Below are 24,466 nucleotides of genomic sequence, written 5' to 3'. Positions count from 1 at the left end.
GAGTAGTCTTCTGGCAGTGCAGAAGGATGATTGGTAGGAGGTGGGGACTCAACCCGAAAATTACCCTTTGGCTCTATAAGACTATAATCCGCCCCCTACTCTGTTACGGTGCTCTGGTTTGGTGGCCAAGAACAAACCTAGGCAACGTACGAGACAAGCTACAAAGACTCCAGAGGCTCGCATGCTCGGCCACCACTGGCTGCACGAGGTCCACTCCGACTGCAGCCATGGAGGTCATGCTAAACCTTTCACCGCTGCACCTACACATACAACAAGAGGCCAGTCTCTCAGCGGTAAGGTTACGAACCCTCAATATATGGTCTAACACCACAGGAGCTCTTCACACAGCATGCCTGGAAAAAGTATACAGCGAATTTCCAGTGCTCATGGCGGGCACGGATCGAATTCACAAACAAGCCATCTTTGACAAAAGGTACAAAATACAATTATTTGAGGACGACAACTACGAAGGACTCAATCCCCGGGAGCTGAGAATCTTCACTGATGGGTCCAAAACAGACAGCGGATCAGGCTCTGGAACCTTTTCAGAAGACCTGAACATGTCAATCACCACTCCGCTAGGAGCCCATAACTCGGTATTCCAGGCTGAGTGCATGGGCATCATTAACGCGGCGGCTGCCATCACTGCAAGGAAGGTAGTAGGATCCTCCATCCGCATACTCTCCGACAGTAGAGCAGTCTTAATGGCCCTAAAAAGCCATATAGTCACATCCAAACTTATACACGAATGCCACGAACGACTAATGGAGGTATGTCAGAACAATAAGATCACCTTACAATGGATCAAAGGACACAGTGGATCCCGAGGTAACGACGCCGCGGACGAGCTCGCCAGACAAGGATCGGGTGCGGGGGCGATTGGCCCGGAACCGATCCTCCCGATACCGTTTAGTAAGGTACGCTCAATGCTGCTGGCACGTACAGGGAAACTACACACAGAACACTGGCTAAACCAAACTGGATGCAGACAGGCCAAGCAAGCCATGCCGAGCATGAACGGTAAGCTCACAAGGGCGCTCCTTCAACTAGGAAAGGTTCGACTGAGTATGGTAACCAGTGTCATAACAGGTCATGGACTTTTTAACAAACATCTTTTTATAACAGGTGTCACAGACAGTCCCCTATGCCGTGGATGCATGGAGGAAGAAGAAACAGCCTCTCACGTGGTGTTGGAATGCAGCGGATTGGCCCCATACAGGGCAAAACATCTCGGATCCCCGAGTGACCTCCCCGAGGTCCTACTCAACATCAAAGGTCTGATAGGATTCCTCGAGGAGCTGGGCTGGCAAGACTAGTCCACCCCCTATCACACAAAATAGGCGCAAGACGTCGAGTTGCGGAAAATCGCCCGAACTACAATACAATACAATACAATAGCCCCGCGTCAACTCAGGGGACGAGACAAAGATATTACGTTTCGCGATACGCCTGAGGAATCTGGACTATAACCGCGAAAATCGAAGTTCGCAAATTGCGGGCCGGCGCGGTAGCCCCTCTGCCTCATCTTACGATCGGCCACCGACGGTGTACCCTTGTTTTGCCGACAAACTTTTCATCGAATATTATTTCATCGACAACGATTCATATCGAAACGTTAGTACTAGTAATATTGTTTGGCGTTATTTTGTTTCATAATACTATTTATTTCAATTTTTCTTACTGCGTAGAAATACTTTTCAACGAATATTACTTGATCACTAATTCGTTTCAAATTATTTTAATTGGTACAACTACTAAACATTGCAATTCATTTGGTCGACGTATTACTTTAATACATTTTTATATGTCGTACTACACATTTATACATTTTTCTGTTGTAAGAATTTTAGATTTAGGTTAGGTTAGAACTGCGACCCCACACAGAAACGAACGGCTATAAAAGTCGGTTTAGGTTAGGTTAGAACTGCGACCCCACACGGAAACGAACGGTTATCAAAGTCGGTTTAGGTTAGGTTAGAACTGCGACCCCACACAGAAACGAACGGCTATCAAAGTCGGTTTAGGTTAGGTTAGAACTGCGACCCCACACAGAAACAAACGGCTTTCAAAGTAGGTTTAGGTTAGGTTAGAACTGCGATCCTACACAGAAACGAACGGCTTTTAAAGTTGGTTTAGGTTAGGTTAGAATTGCGACCCCACACAGAAACGAACGGCTTTCAAAGTAGGTTTAGGTTAGGTTAGAACTGCGATCCCACACAGAAATGAACGGCTATGAAAGTAGGTTTAGGTTAGGTTAGAATTACGATCCCACACAGAAACGAACGGCTTTCAAAGTAGGTTTAGGTTAGGTTAGAACTGCGACCCTACATAGAAATGAACGGCTTAGTAAGTAAAATTATTGTTACCAACCAATTTATAATTTGCCCAAAATGAAAATGGCAGCCTTGTAAAATTATATCTTTAAAATTAGAGCACATAGCTATAATCGCGCAAAGTGAGCCGACTGCCGTGATTGCGTTTAGTTTCGATAACGAAATATTTCAATATGAAATAATTTTACGCGTAATAAATTTTATTAAGTACAAACCAAAATGAAATAAGAAAACCCGTAAAGAAATACCACGATATAAACTATATACAAAATAACTCAAGTACCAATTAAAAGTCCCCGATTTAAATTTACCAGTATCGATTCTTCGACGCAATAACTTGTCGATGAAATGAAAATACCTACTTTAAACGTTGTCTTCGAAATAACATTCGATGAAATGTCTGTCGGCAATTCAAGGGTAAACCGGCCACCGACAGATAGATTATTAAGGAAGCAGTCTCAACTTCAAGGTCTTCAAGTGAGGCATTCTGTGGTATTTCTTTTGATGCTTATTTGCAAATACAGAGGGCCTACCGTCAACACCGAAGTTCGCAAACTGCGGACATCTTTCTCTGTCAGTCTAACTACGCCTTAATTGGGTGCGTATCGATGGCTATAAACATTTTTATTATAATATCAGTTGCAATAACGCTAATTTAGTATAATTATTAAATGATATAACAACACTTAATATATTTTCATATGATATATATTATCATTTTATATAATGATTAATTGGTCTAATACCATTTAGCATAACATTCTTGAAGTATAATGCATATTTCCTATACCGAATTTATGATATAAAGTTATTTCATCTAAAGTAGAATTGTAATAACCTTTGTTGATATAATAATATAGATATATAATTCCACATTAACTATTACACACTACAAAAAACGATACTCTTTCTACGTATAACGAACTGCTATTTATAACTAGGTAGGTAAGGTTAAGAACTGCGACCCCTACACAGAACCAACCGCTACCAGAAAAGTAGGTTAGGTTAGGTTAGAATTGCGTCCATTACACAAACAAACCACTACCAGAAAACTAGGTTAGGTTAGGTTCGAATTGTGACCCCTATATAAAATGAAAGGAAAAATAGTTTAGATTAGGTAAAGATAACCCGATTTGCCAAGAAAATATATATATATATACATATATTTATATATATATTTTTTTTAATTAAACATTGGATGTTTTTTTAGATTCAAATTGGAAGCCTCACGATAGTCACGATACTTGTTAGTATGTACGTGTTTGCTGTAAAAAAATATCAGGCTTTAAACATTTACATATGTCGTCATAAAAATACCTATATTATACCGAATAATGCTTATATAATAATACTTGTATAATAAATGAGCATTATATCACATGATCGTTATAATGAATGAGTGTTATATAAAATGATATTAAACATTTTAATAATATACCAAATGTATATTATACAAAATCAGTTATTATATTTTCTGAAATTATATTAAATGTTGTTATATCTACAGAAAATATATTAATTATTTTTATATCGATCATTACACACCCGCCTTAATTGGAGTAAAAGGGAAAGATGCCCGCATGTTGCGAAATTTGGTTACTCAAATAAATCATTGGTTGAGAATTCACACAAAAATTGGTTCAGAATTCAGATGAACTAAGGAAAAAAACGGACTTTCGGATGATACGTAAAAGTTTTGAGTCGCCACAACGAATTTATTTAATTTTTATACGTATTACATATTTATTTTTCAAATAGGTACCTACGTTTTAATTGAAATTCTACTCAGTGAAACCTACTAAGTACAGAAAAAAAACATTAATAAATAACACTATTATTTATTTTGTTAAAAGGCGCATCGCAATTCGTCTAGAATATTCTAAATTAGACTAACAGATTGAAGTATTGGACTCGATTTCAAATGAGCAAACGGGTCGGATCTGGTTCATATTCCTAGAACATTCAAGAATGCTATCGACAGGTGACCGCTGCCTCGGAGGCGTGTTGCATGCCCTGCTCGTATTTAATTTCCCCCCCGGTTTCTTAAACAATCCTATATCAGAATATTCTTCGAGAGGCTTCAAAATGTCCCGGTACCGAGCCTTCATTCTAGCCTCGGCGGCTCGGACTCTCTTCGATAACTTCGGTAACTTGACCGAATGATCTCTATATCGGCGGCCTGCGCCCATATCGAAATTTGTCGACATACTTGTCATCACTTGATAATTAGAACGCTTCTGTGTTTCCTTCGTGGGCATTTTATTGCAACGTTTTACATTTGATTTATTCGGTTTCGCTTTAGCATCGCCAGATCCACTCTTACCAGCCTTGGCATCAGTCGCTGTGGCTTTAGTTTGTTTCGTAGCAGCAGTCTTTTTGATGGGGGACTCTTTACCCTTACATTTACTCGTCTCATTGGACTTAGATTTATCTTGTTTAGCTTTATACCACACCCACTTACAGTCCTTATCTACGTAGCCATCGACGCCTAGCTTGAAAGTATTTCCATCCTTATCAGTGAAACCTCCTTCCTCAGATGAGTACATCATACCATCGGGTCCAACAAAGCTTAAAGGAATCCATCGACCGTCTGGTCCAATGTAGCCATCTTTGTTTATTTCCTGCCAGACGTGGTTATGGTCCCAGAAGCCTCCCAAATCGCTACATTCATTTTTGCCATCGAGTCCTTTGAAAAACCGTGGCACTTGATTGCCTTGCTTATCTAAGAGTTTTACTTTATAATCCATATATGTGTATTGAGACTCATTTTCTGCTGTGACGGGTGGATGTTTAACTTTAGCATCATATTTCGACGCTGGAGGTGAAAATTCTATAATCCAGTCATCGCCGTCTGTGTCGCTGCTGGATATAGATTCTTCCTCTGAACACGAACAGGAATCTATCGTAGGACTAATCATGGCATCCGCTGGTTTTGTGTAGCATGGACATTGCGGATTGTTTGGATTTGGGAGGGGTAGTACGCCAATCGCCTGGTTGTACGCTTTAACGCATATTTCTTGGCATTTATCTCTGAAAGTAGATTGCAAAAGCCTACATTTTCTTCTAGTTTCCCTTCTCTCTCGTCTTTCGCGTTGTTTTTGAATTTTTGTTTTCTCTTCTTCTGTTTTTCCTATAGTGTAAATCAAGGGAGACTTTTCTTCATATGGATATTGGAAAAGCAATCGTTCTTTCGAATATTTCTTGAACACTTCCATTTGGACTGTATATTCCCCGTCTTTTTTTGTGACTATTAATAAAGGTTTACTTTCAATTTTCTTCTTCTTCGACATTAAAGCTCGTTTCTTCTTAAATGTGTCAATTCCATCTCTTAAGGCTCGGTATCTTCTCACTAGAGGTTTAATAGCTGCACCAGGCTTCCAATTTGGACGAGGCTAAAATAATGACAAGCAACCCGATTCATGAACCCCTAAATACAAATTAATAATAAAAACCTAACACTACTCGTACAGTAATCTTTTTTTCAATATGAATTACCTTTAATCCGGGAATGTCTTCAGCTGTCCAATTCCAACCCATATTAGCAGGGACCGGGGGATAAGGATACTTCAATGGCCTCTTTTCGACAGCCTTCCCCACTAAAACAGATGGCAAAATATTTTTTAGTACTATATTTTAACCTTTTCCATGACAATTTTATGTTTACTTTCTAGAATCATTCGAAATGCAGCTTTAGTACTTATACTTTGATACATAAGTAGGTACTTTGATACAAAGATAATATACGTTTTGAAAAATTTGTTTGTACGTATATCACTGAGCAATAATTTAATACGCACCTTTTTTCACAGCACCTACATTGCTTTTCTGGGGCTTCTTTTTATTAACAGACTTTTTTGTTTTCTTTTTTTCCTTTTCCCCGGCTTCGTCATCAACAAATGAATCTTTTTTAGCCTTAGCATCTTCTTTGGTAATTTTTAGCGATCTAGTAGTCTTTATACTAATCTTGTCCTTCGTTTCAACTTGTTCTTCGTCAGGCCATGGACTCTCCGTCTTTATATATTTCTTGTCGTAGAGTTTGTGATAGACCGGACATGGTAACGGTTTTATAAACGCCGGCTGGTTTTCCATATCAGTTCCTAGGCATTCGTAACCGCCGCAAACAGCGCAGTAAGATGTGTTTTTCGTGAAATTAAAATCACATACACAGTCGCAATAGCACTCGTTTTCGTTGTTCTCATTTATCTTATTTTTCTTGTTAAGGCCATCGACTACGAAAGCTTTTACTGTTTCGGCTACGTCGCAAGTTGTAGAGCAACATGGATTGTGTATAGCGTCGAGTTCTATTTCAATGTTGCTGTCTGCTGGGCTGGGAGGGTATTCCCCCTTCACGGGACATGGATGTTCAGGGCAGGGCTTATCTTTACTAGTTAAAGGGCACACACCTTTTGTGCACAAAGTTATTTCTGTCTCAGCTTTCATAGTGGGGCAGTCTATTGCACAGAATTTGAATTTATCTTCGTCAGATGTTGTTTGATCGATTACCGGTGTGGTTTTGCCGGAAGTAGAATTAGATGTCTGATCAAGTTCTACTGTAAAATAATACACGTTGTATACCTGCTGTGATTGTCCAGAAAATGGGCAAACTTTTCCTCCACAGGTTGTCTCAGGATCATCACCCTCTTCGCAATCTTCGCAACATATACTCTGACAAGATTTTCTTTCAGCCAGGGCATCTTGCATTTTTTGGATACATGCGCATTGCGTAGAGAGACCCTCTTTTGTAGAGTCCTCAGTGAACACTCCTTCATGCCTAAGGAATTCTTGAATTTTTTCAGCCAAAGTACAAAGCTTACTACCACACGGACCAATAATCTCATTAATATTAACCTCAACTTTGTCTTCTTCCATCAAATTTTCGATATACTTCCTTATATGTCTTGCTATTTTGCAGTCTGGTTTTCCACAAGGGCCTCGTAGGTTCGCTATGTCGAAAATGGCTCCAGGCCCTTCGACACCTCCTGTCTTGCCGGGCTCAGCGCAGACAGCACACGGTCCGCTCTGGACTTCTATTTTGTACTTCTCCGCTAGTTCACTTTCTGGCCACTGCGATTCCTTGCAATAACAAAGTCTGTCAATGTCTGTGGCTCTAATTCTCGGAGTTATAGTCGGGCGGGGCGTAAGCATCCTCATGTTGTCATTACAGGACGCTATTATCTTTCGTACATAATCAATAATGAAATCTATTGTTGGCATAGTGTTTGGTGCTGTATATTTCGATTCTGGAGGTTTGTCGGCGTTGTTCATGCAGCAGTAATCGCCTTCGCTGAATTCTACGAGATTTGCTCCTGGTGCGTTAGTGTAGTCAGCAAACATAAGTAGTTTCGGTCTATTATCCTTTACGAAACTGTTTTCTATCTTATTGCAATTCTCTTCAAATACTTCATCAGTTGTCTTCATTGTGCACATGTATGACGTTGTTTTGGAATTGATACCAGTATACAGAACCTTTTTTACCGTAGGATCTTCGGATAAAGTGCGGAATGCTGTAGTGACTTTGTCTCCTAAATAAGATAATTTTATTTGGAGGCCAATTTTTGCCATCAGCTTCGCGGTGTTTTCTTCAAAAACATTATATTCATCACGCAGAGTAACAGGTTTTGGGGTTTCGCAATTAAGGATTTGTTGTAGGTAAGTTAAAAATATTGGATCCCAAGGAATAACGCTAGCCCCAATGAAGACAAGATTATCCTCTTTGCTCCATAGTGTGACTTGCAAGGGACACCTTAGCATTAATTTGACTAAAAACTCTGCGCTACTAGTGAATAGTACGGATTGTCCCGATTGTATCACTGGCTCTGGTGGAGGAGGTGGGGGCAACGCTCCTTTTTTGCGTTTCTTAGGTTTAGGAGGTTTCTTCTTCTTTTTTTTCTTTCCGGGTGGTTCTGGAGGCAAGGGAAGTGGGTCCGGCATCACTATGTGCATTTGCTTTGGATCTTTTAGTTCAAGAGAAAATATGTCGGCGAAATCACTGCGAATAACAAGCAATCTACTGTCGACCAGACTCCTGACATGCTCTACCACCACTTCGAATATGAACATTGCATCCGCGACGGCCATTATACTATTTTTTTTCTTAGCAAACAAATTGCTAAATTTACATAGATATGTTAGCTTAATTAACAAAAAATTTTGTTTTCAAAATATGACCAAAACGAAACAATGCATGACAATTAATCAATCAATAAAAATGACAAAACATTTTTTAATCAAAATCTAGTACCTATGCATTATTTTAAACCAGTGCAAACAGAACATAGAAGGTAGGATCGTATAGAAGTGGTATACCTACGCCTGCCTCCGTGAGGGACAAAACATACGCAAATGCGACACTGTGATTGGTCGAATTCATTTGTTGCCCACCATAATGCATACCAAAAAAAGGGTGGGGAACAAATAAAATGTGAGACTGTGAGAAGGACAAACAATAATAGCTCTTTCGCTGCTACTCCTACTGAAAGACACATAAGATTTATCCTATTCGGTCATTTCTCCCCTCATGCCAGATCCAGTTTTAATACTAGATTCATGAAACAGAAGTATATAGATGGTCAAGCAAATCTTGTCAGTAGAAAAAGGCGCGAAATTCAAATTTTCTATGAGACGATATCACTAACATTTTTCAAAATTGCCGCCTTTTTCTACTGACAAGATCTGCTTGACCAACTATACCTACCTAGAGTCCGCCTAAAGCGCTTCACACACTCAAGACACACTTTACTTAATTCATAGGTATTCTAATATAGGTACGTAGTACTTAAGTAAGTCTAACTAACGTATAGTTGCGTCCCTGTGGCCAGCTACTGAATAAAGTAAAGTGTGTGAAGCGTTTTAACTATACTCTGGCACAGTGTCATTGACAGTAGAAAAATACGGCAAATTTTAAAAGGGCAGGCGCGAAGAGTTGACTTCCCGTAGAAAATTTTATTGGTAATAATTTCGCGCCTTTCTGAGTGTGTTCCGTTATAACTTTGCCCCGATTTGAATACTCGTATATCAAAATGAGTGAGTGTAGGTCATGAATCTAGTATATAACTGGTCAGGCATGAGGGGTGGGGGGAAATGACCGAACGGGATAGTCTTATGTACCTTTCAGTAGGAATAGCAGCGAAAGCGCTATTATTGTTTGTCCTTGTCTCACATTGTTTTTATTCCCCACCGTAAATTTAGTATGGATTATAGTGGGCAACAAAATATAAATTCGACCAATCATAGTGTCGCACTCCGTATGTTTTGTCACAGATTAATAAATAGTTACTACGTAACAGATCCTTCATTCCCAAACAAAAGCGAAAATACCTACGCTATAATAGCCTACAAAACCTTAATAATAATACCTGCTGCTCAGGACAAGAAGAAATGTACCATAAGTACGCGCACAAAGAGTCGAGACTGTGTTGCCCGCCGTGCGAGTCACGTGCTAACGCGTCATCGTAAGAATGCGCTAGGGTTGTAGGCATCTACCTATGATGATTATTGTAATAAAACGAATGTTGCGGCTCAACCATATTTTTTATTAGTCAATGAAATATGTTTTAGTCTTATATAATGATTTATATTTTTTTCCCTTCTCGGAATTCTCTGTTATTAAATTTTATAGTTGTAAATATCCTAAATCGCGTAAATAATTTTAATAAATACTCAGGAGCAAAGCAACGGAAAATCAACGGTTTTTAAAAGTTGTAATACGGTGCTACCAGGCCGATTAATTATTACGTCGTCAAAATTATTTAAAAATACTTTTTCTAAACCTTCAATATAATTATTAAACGTTTCAGGTAGGACCTTCAGCCCGCCATAAAAAGATGAATCTTTATTATAGGCTTTTTCCTTTGTTTTTTGACTTTTACACCCATTTACTGCACAATAATTACGTGGTTTCGGCATTTCGAAGCGTAAGCGCGGGAAACGTGCGGTGCGAGCGTTCAGGCGGGCGTTCGGCGGCCCTCTGTCGGTTGTATCGTCGACGATACGCCGAGCGGTAGGCATATAGCGCGTGGCCTTGAACGTGTGACGGAGGCTGCCTCAGGGCTGCTCAGGGTAGCATACGTATAGCACGGCTATAGGATCCACCATCTATGGTGTAGGTGTAGGTAGGTAAGGTATTATACATAATGCCGACATTTTACAAATTGCCTTCGGCAATTTGCAAACGGCGAAACGTTTGTGAAATGCCGACGCCGTTTGTAAACGACAGTTGCCGGCGACAGATACACCAATTACAAATTCTGAACGCACCGCTAGCCGTCAGCTGATCTCTGTCAATTTGACGTACGTGTGACGTCTCTATAGTTTTCATTACGAAACAAACATGCTATAAAATGAATTTTCTATGGAATTCTCCAGCGCAGGCCGCGCGGCGTGCGGCCCTCCGAGTTCGCAGCTAGTAAATATTCAATATGATAACAGAACATTTCGAGTGAATAATAAAGGAAGCTAAGGTAAGACACAAACGAACTTTTAAAAATACTTTGCGGCATTCTCGGCGCATTTTAGCGAAAACGAGCATGATTTCGCACATTTCTGATATTATGTCATACCGTAGTGCAGAGATCAAAGATCGGCGATTTTGGGAAGAATGCGGCGGTTCATCTATTTTTGTGACTGAAACGTACTGAAACAAATTTTATATTTCAAAATTCGTGGGAAAGCTGTTGTGATAAAACGAAAGCGACGTCGATTGCTTACTTGCGACGTTTAGTAGAATGATATATAAATTAGCTTTTTTAATTATCAAGTAAAATAGGTACTCATATCATAGAATAATAATGTAGTTCTTGGCTAAGTTCTTGATTTTAACCTATGTTATAGACATAGACTAAAAATAGCTTAGAAATTACTTATTATTAACTAAGTACAGCCATCGAATTTGGATGTATTTGTTCAATAATGACTTAAAACTTGCAGTGCCATGTGTTATAAACTGGATTATTGCTATAATTTGCTCTTAACATGATTTTGTCTGAAACTGAAAATGTTTTAATTTATCAAATTTTATTTTATTTATCCTAACCGTCTTGAAATAATGCTCTTTTTCAGTTTCAGATAAACACTTCTAAGACAAATGATGAACTCGGCAAACATTACAGTTATGGCAAACAAAAAACTCCAGTCCTAAAAACCTTGAAAGAATACCTTGCCTTTGAATACCTTGAAAGTGTGGTCCGTATTTTTTCAATATGGACTTTGTGGTAGGTGGTATAGCGGGGGTAGGCGCCGCTATCTTTAGTAACCCGTTTGATGTGGTGAAGACCCGCATGCAGCTGCAAGGGGAGCTCCGGGCGCGGAGCCAGCATGCAGTGCACTATAAGAATATACCGCACGCTATGTACACTATTGTGAAACATGACGGAGTGTCGGCGTTACAGAAGGGACTTGTACCTGCTTTGTGGTTCCAGTTAGTGGTTAATGGTGTAAGGTAAGTTCAGTAGTTTTGGTTTCAATTTATTTTATGAATAAGTTCTAATAGTGAATAATGTTCCTAAGTTTTCCTGTGTATTCCTAATAATATAAATAACTACAATGTTTGTATAGTATGTATAGAAATAAATCTATTTTATTTCTTTATCCGGATATGAATTAACCTTACTTTGCTTTATATTTATATATGTATATTTATATTAAATATTCAATCACCACTTGTAGGCATTAAAATTGCTTTTATCTTCCACACATCTGCAGGTTTAAAGTAAATTATCATTAAATTATCATTAAAATAGTATGCCAATTCAAAACCTAACAGATCTGTATAAGTTTAATCCACCCTACCAAAATAATTTCCAGGTTAGGCATATACCAACAAGCTGATAACCAAGGTTTGCTAAGAGACGAGAAAAACAACACAAAGTTCACGAACAGCTTAGTAATGGGTGCTTTTGCCGGCATGATTGGAGCGTTCTTCGGCAGTCCTCTACAGCTAGTTAAGACACAGCTGATGTCTTATTCTTCGGAAAAGATAGCCGTTGGTACCCAACATGCTCATACGGGTATGACATACGCTATGAGTAAGATTTATAAGAAGAATGGGTTGGGAGGCCTATGGAGAGGCGCTCATGGAATGATGATCAGGAACTCTATAGGATCAGCGACCCAGATTGCGTCCTATGCTGTGTGAGTGTTTTTTTTTTCTTTGTCTTATTTTATTCCCTGAAAAGAATTGAATTATTATACATTATAATATTTTATAACATGATTTGTTGGCCATACTGAAGTTACCCCTTGGATTTTGACCGTTATACTCCAGTTTTTAGGGCATCAAAATGAGTCAGTGTTTTCAAACTCATTTCCCTTTTTTTTCAGATGTAAAGAATGGATGGATGATAACGACATGTTCCAACAGTCGAAGTATCTATCGGCATTCGTCGCCAGTAACATAGGGGCCGTGGTCAAAACCATCTCCTTGACGCCAATGGATGTCATTATGACGAGATTGTATAACCAAGGTAATTTCAACCTTATTTTATTTATGTTAAGGTTGAAAATTTGTAGCCAGAAACATAAAGGCTGTGGTGAAAACTATCTCTCTGACGCCAATGGACGTAATTATGACGAGATTGTATGACCAAGGTAAAATCAACCTTATTTTATTGTTATAGAGATCAAATTAGCCTGCCGAAAATCTTATCTACATTTTATAATCTTATGCCATGGGAATTATCACACGAGTGCAAATTAAACTCTAAAAGCGTATATGCTTCTGGAATAGAGATTATAATCGAATGTTAAAGACACTTGAGGTCATACAGTTACTCACAGAAAAAAATAGTGAAGTAATTTCGACCGTATGTTATTAAAATATGATTGATTTTCTATTAGCAGTTCAGTTTTGTCTATCTTGGTTATAGTGATATGGTGTAGTAGTAGTTTAACTAAATTACGTAATATATATTATGGTGTTAGCACGAGATTATGTAATGTATTGTTATAAAATTTTTACAGCTTTGGGAACAAATCAAATTATTTTATCAAAGTATGTAGTAACACTACTACTACATGTAACACTATTATAAAATTGCTCCTTAGTTGGTCTTATATAAATTAAATTAATATTGAAATTTTAGCTGAAATACAGGGTGAAATTTTAACCACCAGCCATACTATGACTTTATAGGTCGTACTGAACAACTTTTATTATGGGACCAATGCCTAAGTCGTGAAAAAAATTGGCTGTTTCAAACATTTCGGCGGATGTGATGCCGCTGATTTCTATGAGACAGCCATTTTTTTTTTAACTTTATGACCTATAAAGTCACTACGCAGAGTATGGCTGTATATACCATGTTCTTTTTCTTTAGTATATGACATCTATTTTATATGTACTTGCCAGGGTTAACTAACTTTAAACTGGTAAATTTACAGATAATAATTCATTTTATCAAATTTTTTTTCAGCCGTAGACGTAAACGGCCAAGGCCTCCTCTACAGCGGCATAGTAGATTGCGCCAAAAAGATCACCAAGACCGAAGGTCTCCTAGCCTTTTACAAAGGTATGGGGCCCTCTTACCTCCGTCAGGCGCCCCATACGGTGCTCCTACTTGTGTTTTGGGATATGTTAAAAGATGTTCAGAAGAGTTTCGAGAAGGCGTGATGATTTAGCATTGTATGTATGGTGTGCTTTGACCTTATACGGGCCGATTTTTTTTTGTTAAGATTTTTGTATGTAAGATTTGGATAATTATGGGTGGGTTGGCAAGCTCCTAACCCCGGGCGGAATAGCTACGACATCAAAACTTGTCCAGAGAAAAAAATATATAATTTACCGTTGAGTTACAAGTAGGTATACCATACGTTTTCGTAAATCAAAGGAAGACTTTTAGGGCAAATACGGTATAGAATAGGGAACTATCTACCAAATTTTATCGAAATCTGACAAAAAAATCGTCAAAAAATTAAAAATCGGCCCATACGGTATTTAGGCTGTTGTTTTATGTCAGTTATTTAAGCGTAAAGTTCAATTTGATCTGTTCCTAGTCAATTGATTAAAATGGACTCTTGTTTCATAGAAAAGTGATATTTATGAACAAAAAATATTTACAAGTTTTCGTGAAATGGCCCTAAATGTTAAAGAAACAAAATTGTAATAGGTATGTTCCTAATGCATTATTTTTCTATGAAACAATTCCTATTTCCTACCCATATAAAGTTAGAATCAATATTCAATATTTCAACATGCGAAAGATTAAATAATAGGTAATTATAATATTTGTAAGTAGGTAATATCTACGCCCCATGTGATTCACACGTTTTTAAATTTAATAGGGATTCTATAATATGTACAATAAATATCATGTATGATTCATTCATTGATATACAAACCTACCATTCATATAGGTATTGAGATTTTTTAATTGTAAAGATCCGATACGATTTTTTCTATACGATTTTTTCTGTCTTTTTCATTAGAAAAAGACGAGTACATAATATAATTTGTGCGTAATACGGATCATTTGCGTTAGAGGCTCCGCCACCTTGTGGCCTAAATCAGAATTAATAACTTGACATTGACACTTCAAGTTATTAAAACGGGACTGCCCCTTAATAGTGCTTATAGACGGGCGTGCCAGACCGCGACCTTGGCCTGTCCGCAAATCTCTTTCTCGCTTTGACTCATAGCTGCGTCCTTAACGAACCACCACTAGATCGAACACGCCTCGGACCTTACCAAGGTCGCGATGCGGTACGCTCGTCTGTTATTACTATAAAGTTCACGCATGGCACGCTCGCCTTTCAAAAAAAGCATACATAGGATAAATAACATTACTTTCTCTAGTATTAAATCAGTATGATATTAATAAATATCGAATACTTATATTAAATTAATAGCCAAATATACTTACATTACTTACCCGTTACAATATTACTCTTAAGTTAACTTTAAATATAAGACCACACATTATTTCAACTAAATCGGTAACAGTTTAAATAATGAGTGAATATGGTTAGTTTTATATCAATATAAGACCACCCAAGGAAACAATAGAGTATTAATTATAATTATGTAACCAAAGTATTTTATCACATAATGTATTTGGCCTCGCTGTGACAAGGTCGTCCACAGCCTGCAACAGTATAACCGACATAAGTATTTACATTTATCTGCACATATATCACACCCTCTATGATGCGTTTAAAAATCTCAAATTATGGCCAGTAGAAAGATAAACTGTTAAGTCACAACAAATTTCAAATGACTGTACATAATTAGGCATATTAAAACACTCGTGTGATGTTTTTATGAAACTCTCTTGGAGCTCGTTTAATAAACCCATGATGGTATTTTAATGCCTCTCATTATGTTTCAGTCACATAAACGACTACACATATATTTAATATATATATTTATGTGAAAATACGAAGGAAAATAACTATACACTACATCTGTAAAGCGTATTTATTATATATATTTACCTACTATAATAAGTAATTTACCAAAGTAAAATACCAAACTATAGTAACAAAGCGAACCCACTATGGCTTGCCAAAGATATTGTATAAAATAATGAAAATCTCACTGTATGACAGATCATAATCAGAATAAAGTAATGTTTAGCTTTTAACTAGTAAGACTCTAAGCCCAGTGATTATTTGCCTTTGGTACTTAAGAAGTAACGCATAAGGCGTATGCCACTTGTAACATTAATTAAGTATTACTCGTAGTTTCTAGACAATAATTGTTTTACTATCAATTGCTACATTAGATAGCGAAAAGTGGAATGGAGTACATTTTAAGTACGAAACTTGTGCAATCTTCTTTACTTGGTGTTGTTATTTTTTTTATTACCAAACGGTATTTGTGCCTTACCGTGGTAGGAACTTGTATATCCCTTCCAAAAAGCATAGTTTTAACGCATTATAATGCCATGCGCAGTGAAATAGAGTTGGACCATGAAAAGTCTGCAACGATTATGATAGCACACGCGGTACAAGTGTTATTTGAAACGCCAATCTTCTATGAAATTATGACGTATAAATAACACTTGCATTGCGTGTGCTGTGTGCTATTAACATTGTCGCAGACTTTTCTTGGCCTAACTCTACCTAAAGTGTCATTCTATGGAAATTGCTAACTATGTAAACAAACCGCCATATTGAAATTGTCAAAAATTATGAATTTACTAGTGACTTTTGTTTACATAGTTAGCAAGTTCCATAGAATGACACTTTACTTAGTTAAATTGTAAGTTACAGATATTATTTAATTCCTATTTTAAACAGAGACCACAGTATTAATTTTCCATGCCAAAGTGAGCATAATATTATAAATATGCAGCATTTAACTTCATCCTAGATATAAATAAGGTCTTATTTTGTTTGAATTTGGCGGTCACTTGTAATAATACTGAGCCTATCTTTTTTATCTCTGCGTCCGCGTTAATACTAACAGCAAAACTTAACTTTCCTTTAGTGGACCTTATCTCGTTGTTATAAGGTCGAATATTCAGTGAACTGTCTTAACGCACTAAAAAGAACCTAAATATGGTTTTGCAGTTGGGTGTAAAGCGGTTTTCACATTACACTCGCGTGCAAAAGTATTGCATCACTTTGCATTTTTTCGTCCGCACCCAATATTTTTGTAAACTGGTTAATTTCGCTAAATTATCTTAATGTAATCATGTTCCTTGAAGTTTTAGGTTTACGAAAAGTAAAAAAACATGGAAACCGGCCCAGTATTTTTCAAATTATCGGCATTTTCCCGATTTGTGAGCGGTTTCACGTTATCACGCGCACGAGTTGCGCTACCTTTGACCCCTATAAAACGGGGGGTAGAGAAGGGGTTGTTATTAGTCACTTATCAGAAGTCGATCGTTACATATTTTCGCGTATTTTCCCTTGAAAAAGACCTGGAAAAATGGAAACCACTGAAGCTGAAGTCCGCTAAATCGTCCAGCCCCTGCAAGCGGGGCGTAGCCAACGTTCACTAGCTGCCGAGCTGAATTTAAGCCAATCTGCAGTTTGCAGAGTTTACCAAAGGTTCCAGGGGACTGGATCCTTTACTTCAATACCAAGAAGCGGCCGCAGAAAGTGTACATCAAAGAGGGACGACCGCTTCTTTGTCACAACATCTCTCCGAGATCGACACCAGACAAGCATTGCCATCCAGCAGCATCTGCGTGAGATACGAGGAATGACTGCCAGTGAGTGGACAATAAGAAGAAGACTTAAGAAAGCGAACTTGACACCCAGGAGGCCCGTAGCGGGGCCCAGATTGCTGGCGCGACACCGTACAGCCTAAAGAGAGTTTGCTGAAAATCACAAGGACTGGACCATTGAGCAATGAACCCCAGTTCTCTTCTAGAAAGAGTGCAGAATGTGCTTGAATGGATGTGACCGAAAAGGAAGAGTCTACAGAAGGCCAGAAGAACAGTTCGCTCAATGTTACATCTCCGAAAGGATCGCCTATGGCGGTGGATCCGTAATGCTCTGGGGCGGCATTTCCTACGACGGGCGGACAGAGCTGATTTTCGTGCCTGGCGGGGGCCGTGACAGTGGATTGACCGCTGCCAAGTACATCACTGATATCCTGGAGGAACATGTTGTTCCTTATGCCGGTATTTTTGATGAGGGGTTCATCCTAATGCGGGATAATGTCCCGTGTCATACCGCTAGGGCCACCGCAGCCTACCTTCTCGAAGTGGGCATCAACACCATAGACTGGCCAGCGATGAGCCCGGACCTTAACTCCATTGAACACGTGTGGGACTACCTAAAAAGGAGGGTTCGGAAGCGGAATCCTGCCCTGGTCAATGTTGAGGAGCTGAAGGGAGCCTTGCTGGAGGAGTGGGACGCTATTCCTCATCATCACATTAAAAAATTAATTAGGTCTATGAAAAACCACTTGGTTTGTGAAAGGAGGACTATGGGTGGCAATACCAAGTTTAAATTTAATAATAATAATCGATATTGTATTAAAAAATGACTTTTATTCATAAGTTTCCTGATTTATTTTTGGAGCATTATGCGACTACTTTCAGTTTTCTGATTTTTTTTAGTCTTCGGATTCGAAATTTCATTGAATTTACCATTTTTCTAATGCGTTACATTATAAGCTTTCAGTTGATACCAAAATTTTCAGAATCGGGTATAGAATTACAAAGATATTAGGTGCGGACGAAAAAATGCAAAGTGATGCAATACTTTTGCACGCGAGTGTAGATGCAGTTCCGCACGCCGCAGTGTGGATCTGTATCAACACACGAGTAAATTCATAATATTATCAGTAATAGTAATACCATCAGTAATCCCATCTCATCAACATCATCATCATCAGTCTGTAATCCCATCAGTAAAATAAATTCATTCGCGAAATATACCTGTGTCAATTTTAAATTTATGACATAATCACCAAAATAACTAAAATTGAAATTTAATTGTTATGAAAGATTTGACATATGAATGGCGAATTGCAACAAACAATTCAGATGTTTTGCCTTAAAATTAGATTTTTAAATTGTAGGACAATAAGTAGAATGAGATTGTTTTCTTTTCTTAGTTATAAAATATTAACTTTGCCTAAATTATATCTTAGAATATTTAATCCTTTGAACGCCTTTCGTGTGGCGTCATTCTGAATCTTGTCGGAATACACGAAGGTTGATATTGGGCTGTAGCTGTGCGCGTCACATGAAGTCTTTGGCGCTTTAAAGAAAGAGTTACAAATGGATGAACCTACACTTTGTAATACTTAGTACCAGTGCAGTTCACTTCATAAGTCTATATATTTCTAAAATACATATAAGAGATTCAATGAGATTAAAGTAGGTATGACGTAACGTAATAAACAATATCTGATGACTGCGTATGTTCGGTTGTTTGTTTATATTAATCAATGTTTTAGTTGTAATTGTAATTGTATTTGTTATTAATTTATTATACATAGTAGGTATGTACTTAGAATGTAATTGTGTTCAAAATGTGCAATAAATACCTTAGTTAATGCATACGTATACGTAGCCAATAACAGACTATATATTCGATATGCACCAATGGGATTGTGATTTAATCCGATTACAAATAAAATCATTATGTCATTAAATATGTTGAATATAAATATCATTTTTTACAATGTGCAATACTATTCGCTTAGCACCTTTGGATACAAACTTACATATGCGGGGGGGGGGGTCACTTTAATCTGCAGCTGACTGTACCTACTTAGAGATATAGGTAATCATATTAATAATATACCATATATCAAATGAGCGCCCCTCCAGAGCTCCTACGCTCACAATGCTCACATCTAAAGTATTTTTTTAGACGCAACGCACACAAACCCAACAAAAGATTTTAAAATGGCTTATCTCTAAATAATTGACGCCACAGTTTATATTTTGTTATTCATAAATATTCATACAATCATTTTCAATGTTTAAAATATTATTTAAATGTTGATAATCTGCGTAGAAATCTCAATAAAAATAATGCCATATTTCTACAGCTATATTTTATTGTTAGTGCCTTTTAGTATGTATTTTACTATTGTTGAAATAATTTATTCAAATATTAAATTACTGCTGACATTATTATTTTTATTTTATTTATTCGCGGCCAATTTTCACCTACTAGATCAGTGTTTTTCAAACTTATCATGACGCGACCCCCTTAGTACGAACAAAATATTTCGCTTATGTATTGATGATTGGCTGGCAGAGGCTTCGCGACCCACAGTTTGAAAAACACTGTGCTAGATTAAATAGGTACAATTTGTAAAGTGAACCACGACATAATTAATATAATTATACAGTGTGTAAATCCAATACGGGCGATAAATTAATCCAGATATAGAATTTATCCGTGTAATCATTAATTTAGAAGTTTTTTTTTAAGTTACACTTAATTATGACCCCGTAATAAATTTTTGAAAATTTACCGTTTAGCAATGTACTGTCGACGTCAAATATATGTTTACACTTGCACCTTATGCCTTTGTAATAAGGCGAAAATGTAAACTTATCTTTGACGTCGACTGTACCTACTGCAAACATTGCGAGACAAACATGACTGACATTACAAGATACGAGCTAACTGAATTATCAAACGTCAACTTTTCGCACTACTAGAACTACCTACTATGTACTGTAGGTCTAAGATGGTCGGCTCTTTATCATTTGTCACCATGCCTGTCACGTTCTAACAAATATGTAAGTGTGAAAGTGACGCATGGCATGACAGGTGATAAAAATGCGACCATGATAACGCTTCTGAAGTAATAATGCACGAGAACATCTACTTCAGCTACCGCAGTTCGAGGCAAGATTTTTTCTTAGGCTTTATACGCCTTCTACTACACTTTTTTTTAATCTTGTTCATTTTATAAGTCATACATCTTATGATTAAGTCGGCTGCCTTCTCTTAATAACTAAAAAAATCTTTAAATTGATAATCTTACGTTTCGATCTCCCTAGATGGCGCTCGCACGCGACGCCACCGACATGCTAATGGGCGGCACGTCCGCCATGTTTGCGACCATCTTCACCAACCCCATAGAAGTAGTCAAAACACGACTCCAACTCCAAGGAGAGTTGAAGGCTAAAGGACATAAGATACATTATAAGAGTGTACCGCATGGGCTGTTTGTTATTGCGAAAAACGAGGGGTTTGGATCGCTGCAGAGGGGTTTAAGCGCGATGCTTGGGTTCCAGTTATTTCTTAATACTTTTAGGTAAGTTATAAGTAGAGTCTGTTCGGAAAGAGAAGAGTCGTGGAATGCATTGGGACACATACATTCAAGGACTCTTCTCTTTCCGCACAGCGAGACTCGAGACATTTTCTATGTTCAATATTATACCCAATAGAAGTTGTGAAAACCCCACTCCAACTTTAGGGGGGTTGAAAGCTAAAGGACACAACACAAGAGTGTGCCGCATGGGCTGTTTGTTATTGCGAAAAATTAAGGGGTTCGATCGTTGTAAAGGGGTTCAAGTGCGATGGTTAAATTGGGTTCAAGTTCTGTCTTAATAGGTACTTTTAGGTAAGTTGAGTAGATCGACATTCTCTATATCCGGAATGAATACTTTCTTCGGACCAATTCGGATTATAATGTTTGATATAATACCGAACCCGAATACCGTTATCGATAGGTATTTCCCGGCTGCTGTTCATCGAAGAATTTACTTTGACTGTGTGGTTCAACTTTGCATCTGAGTTTCAAATCAGCTTTATAAATAGGAATTGTAGGAGAAAATAAATCGAAATTCCAGATTAGGAGTGTTCCGGATATGCGAACGCCGCGGCCTAACCACAGACGCCACAGGTCGAACGTCAATACTGAAGGGCGCGGCGGCGGCCGGTGTCGGTGGCGCTTTGGGATCCATCGCTGGCACGCCGTTCTTTCTAGTCAAGACACGGTTGCAGGCACAGGTATGACACATGAGAACGCCGCGGCCTAACCACAGACGCCAATGGCCAAACGTCCGGAACGTCAATACTGAAGGAAGCAGCTCAGCCGGCGTCGGTGGCGCTTTGGTCTCCATCGCTGGCACGCCATTCTTCTTAGTCAAGACAAGGATGCAGGCAAAGGTACGACTCATGAGAACGTCGTAGCCTAACCACAGACGTCACAGGCCGAACGTCAATACTGACTGCAATACAATACTGATGGGCGCGGCGGCGGCCGGCGTCGGTGGCGCTTTGTGTTCCATCGCTGGCACACCTTTCTTCTTAATCAAGACACGGTTGCAAACAAAGGTATGACGACACATAACTGAAGTCGTAGGGATTAAAAGTAACGAAGTAACTTTGGTCTGTAATTATGGAAACACGTCATAAAATTTGTGTAGGTTTAACTCGAGCATAAAGACCCATTTGAACCTCGACTTTCATAGGCCCGTGCCTAACAGCTCGGATAGATTTTCTTCAGATAAAATGCGTTGTTTTCGTTGTAAGTATAATCCAATAGTAAAAAACCTTATTTTATTGGTTTCAGGCTGCACAGGCGATCTCCGTGGGACATCAGCACAAGCATACTGGGACTTTTGAAGCACTCGCCGATATTTACGCCAAAGAAGGCTTTAAAGGTATCTCCCTGGTGCTCTCCTGATAAGTTCACTGGTTCTGGCCCCTAGTTCATCCTGTATAACCTAGGCTACGTAACACATGACGTGACCAGTGCTAATATAAGTACTTTTGTAAATGTTTGTCTTAAAAGCAAGAATTATTCGAACGTTATTACTTTCCAGGTTTATTCCGTGGTGTGCAACCTCAAATCCCCCGCGGCGCGGTCGGCAGCGCATCCCAAATGGTGTCCTTTTCATACGCTAAAGAGTGGCTCGTATCACACGGATGGATGGTAGACTCGCCTATACTTCTGTCGTTTGCTGGGGCTAACTTAGGAGGGCTGGTCATGACAGCCTGTCTCAATCCGTTTGATGTCGTGGCCACAAGACTTTCTAACCAACGTAAGTTCTTAGATACAATAAGCGTGTAGTAGCTTTTCTCTTGTGTCCCATATGGTGTCTTCTTACGCTATAGATTGGTAGATTGTATCACATGATTAGATGGTAGAGATTAGAAACATTCTGGCAGTGTAACAATTATGACGCCGTACAGGAAACACCCCTATCCATTGCATATATCTAAGGACGGACCTTACGGGCACTAAGAATGGTGCTAGTTCAGCGGTGTATGTTACTCACGAATTCGAGCCAATCGTGCAGTGTAACGCAACTAGTTGCGACCAATCGCGCGCATGATGCGAACTCGTCAACCAATCGCGTTGTGGCGTAAGACTGCACGATTGGCTCGAATTCGTGTGCGTGACACCGCTGTACTGGCCCCATTCTTATTGCCCGTAAGGCCCATCCTTAGATATATTTCAATGCCCCTATCGACTGAGACAGTGTTTCAGGTTTCAGGGTCGTGATTTTTGTGTATTGAAAATTGAAATTACAAATAGATCAAAAATAGGAGGACCAGGGACACAGGAGTGGGGACATACCATCTAATGATTTCGCGTTATTTTCAGCCGTAGACGCAAACAATCGCGGCAAGCTATACTCCGGTATGGTTGACTGTTTCTACAAGATGGTGCGTTCAGAAGGCGTCGGGTCGCTTTACAAAGGCACGGGGGCCAACTACATGAGACTGGGGCCACACACTGTTTTACTATTGGTGTGTTGGGATCAGCTAAAGATCTTGGAAGATTATTTGAGGAGATAGCCAAGCTAGTAATCTAGGGGTCGCCAAACCTTTTGACCCTATGGCCACCTTCCTTTTCGCACACCATTAGTTCGCATCTCTGTATGCCTATGGTTATTAACTGATAAAGAATTATGCCATTTGGCAATGAAGTTTGTACAATAAAGTTTAAAAATAAATGATTCGCGGGCCGTATCTGACCCACGGACCATAGTTTGAAGACCCCTTATCATGCTTGTGCTCGTTTAAAAAAAACCCTTGTAAATTAAAATACGGGTTATGAAATTACATCAGGGTTCTAGTTTTTAAGAGAAATCAAGTGAACGAAGTCCCTAAACAAATTTGCAGGTATAAATCATTCCAAATATGTATATATTAAATATTAATATACGTAATCACGCTAATTAAGAAGAATTTAGTCATTGACCCGCCTGTTGCTATCTCTATCGCACACGCATATTGCTGGCCCGCTCGCCGTGGCATTGACCGCCGCCATCATGGGCGGGATAGCAATATACGTGCGTGCGATAGCGATAGGAACAGGTGCGTTCATGTACGAAATTCTTAGTACTGAACGTCCTAACTCTATACTCTAAATCATAATTAGATTCCAAAAAAAGTAAGACAATGTTGCCACTTTTTACTAGCGCGTCTTGTATTTATGTAAAAATAAGTAAATAAAAGTACTTTTTTAAATCGTAGGCGTAAAATTACCAATAAATAAATTATCTTAGCGTATTTATTTATAAAAAGGAATTTACTATTTTACAAACAAATTATTGCAGTGGCAACATTTTTTGGAATCTAATTATGGTTTAGAGCTTAGCATATGAATTATATCTTTTTAGTAAGAGAATTTATTTTGTTAATTTAATTTTACCTAACCATTTTACAATAGGTATAGTTACTAGACAATAAACCATCATATATACCTCCATTGATTTTTCATTTAACAGATGTACATAGTAAACTGTAAAAATATC

At 38.4% G+C, this 24,466-nt stretch overlaps 2 protein-coding genes across 3 annotated transcripts; one reads left to right on the top strand and one right to left on the bottom strand.

Moving 5' to 3' along the window:
- Positions 1-4,034: 4,034 nt before the first annotated feature.
- On the bottom strand, positions 4,035-8,537 carry LOC134793003 (uncharacterized). Its single transcript, XM_063764516.1, has 3 exons — positions 6,131-8,537; positions 5,829-5,929; positions 4,035-5,725 (listed from the first exon to the last, which is right to left on the bottom strand). The coding sequence occupies exons 1-3, from the start codon at positions 8,409-8,411 to the stop codon at positions 4,223-4,225; spliced, it is 3,885 nt and encodes a 1,294-aa protein (XP_063620586.1). The 5' UTR covers positions 8,412-8,537; the 3' UTR covers positions 4,035-4,222.
- Positions 8,538-10,576: 2,039 nt separating this feature from the next.
- LOC134792990 (solute carrier family 25 member 35-like) lies at positions 10,577-24,071 on the top strand. Of its 2 annotated transcripts, XM_063764490.1 has the most exons (6): positions 10,598-10,792; positions 20,753-21,009; positions 21,548-21,707; positions 22,273-22,363; positions 22,526-22,744; positions 23,311-24,071. In XM_063764490.1, exons 2-6 carry the CDS (start codon positions 20,753-20,755, stop codon positions 23,502-23,504), a joined length of 921 nt encoding a protein of 306 aa, XP_063620560.1. In that variant the 5' UTR covers positions 10,598-10,792; the 3' UTR covers positions 23,505-24,071. The 2 variants fall into 2 exon arrangements, with proteins under 2 accessions (XP_063620561.1, XP_063620560.1); XM_063764491.1 differs by lacking the exons at positions 20,753-21,009; positions 21,548-21,707; positions 22,273-22,363; positions 22,526-22,744; positions 23,311-24,071 and adding exons at positions 11,391-11,769; positions 12,135-12,461; positions 12,651-12,793; positions 13,742-15,036 and having other exon boundaries at positions 10,577-10,792.
- The last annotated feature ends 395 nt before the right edge of the window (positions 24,072-24,466 follow it).

The sequence above is a fragment of the Cydia splendana genome, chromosome 8 (genome assembly GCF_910591565.1).
Source record: "Cydia splendana chromosome 8, ilCydSple1.2, whole genome shotgun sequence".
Taxonomy (NCBI): domain Eukaryota; kingdom Metazoa; phylum Arthropoda; class Insecta; order Lepidoptera; family Tortricidae; genus Cydia; species Cydia splendana.
This window is presented reverse-complemented; position numbering and strand designations above follow the sequence as displayed.

Excerpts from the sequence above, each read along its gene's own strand:
- LOC134793003 (XM_063764516.1), bottom strand. The coding sequence starts at position 8,411 with ATGGCCGTCGCGGATGCAATGTTCATATTCGAAGTGGTGGTAGAGCAT. Across the intron at positions 5,930-6,130 it reads TGTAGGTGCTGTGAAAAAAG|TGGGGAAGGCTGTCGAAAAG; the intron begins GTGCGTATTAAA and ends CATCTGTTTTAG. Across the intron at positions 5,726-5,828 it reads AAGACATTCCCGGATTAAAG|CCTCGTCCAAATTGGAAGCC; the intron begins GTAATTCATATT and ends TCATTATTTTAG.
- LOC134792990 (XM_063764490.1), top strand. The coding sequence starts at position 20,753 with ATGGCGCTCGCACGCGACGCCACCGACATGCTAATGGGCGGCACGTCC. Across the intron at positions 22,364-22,525 it reads CGCCAAAGAAGGCTTTAAAG|GTTTATTCCGTGGTGTGCAA; the intron begins GTATCTCCCTGG and ends ATTACTTTCCAG. Across the intron at positions 22,745-23,310 it reads CACAAGACTTTCTAACCAAC|CCGTAGACGCAAACAATCGC; the intron begins GTAAGTTCTTAG and ends CGTTATTTTCAG.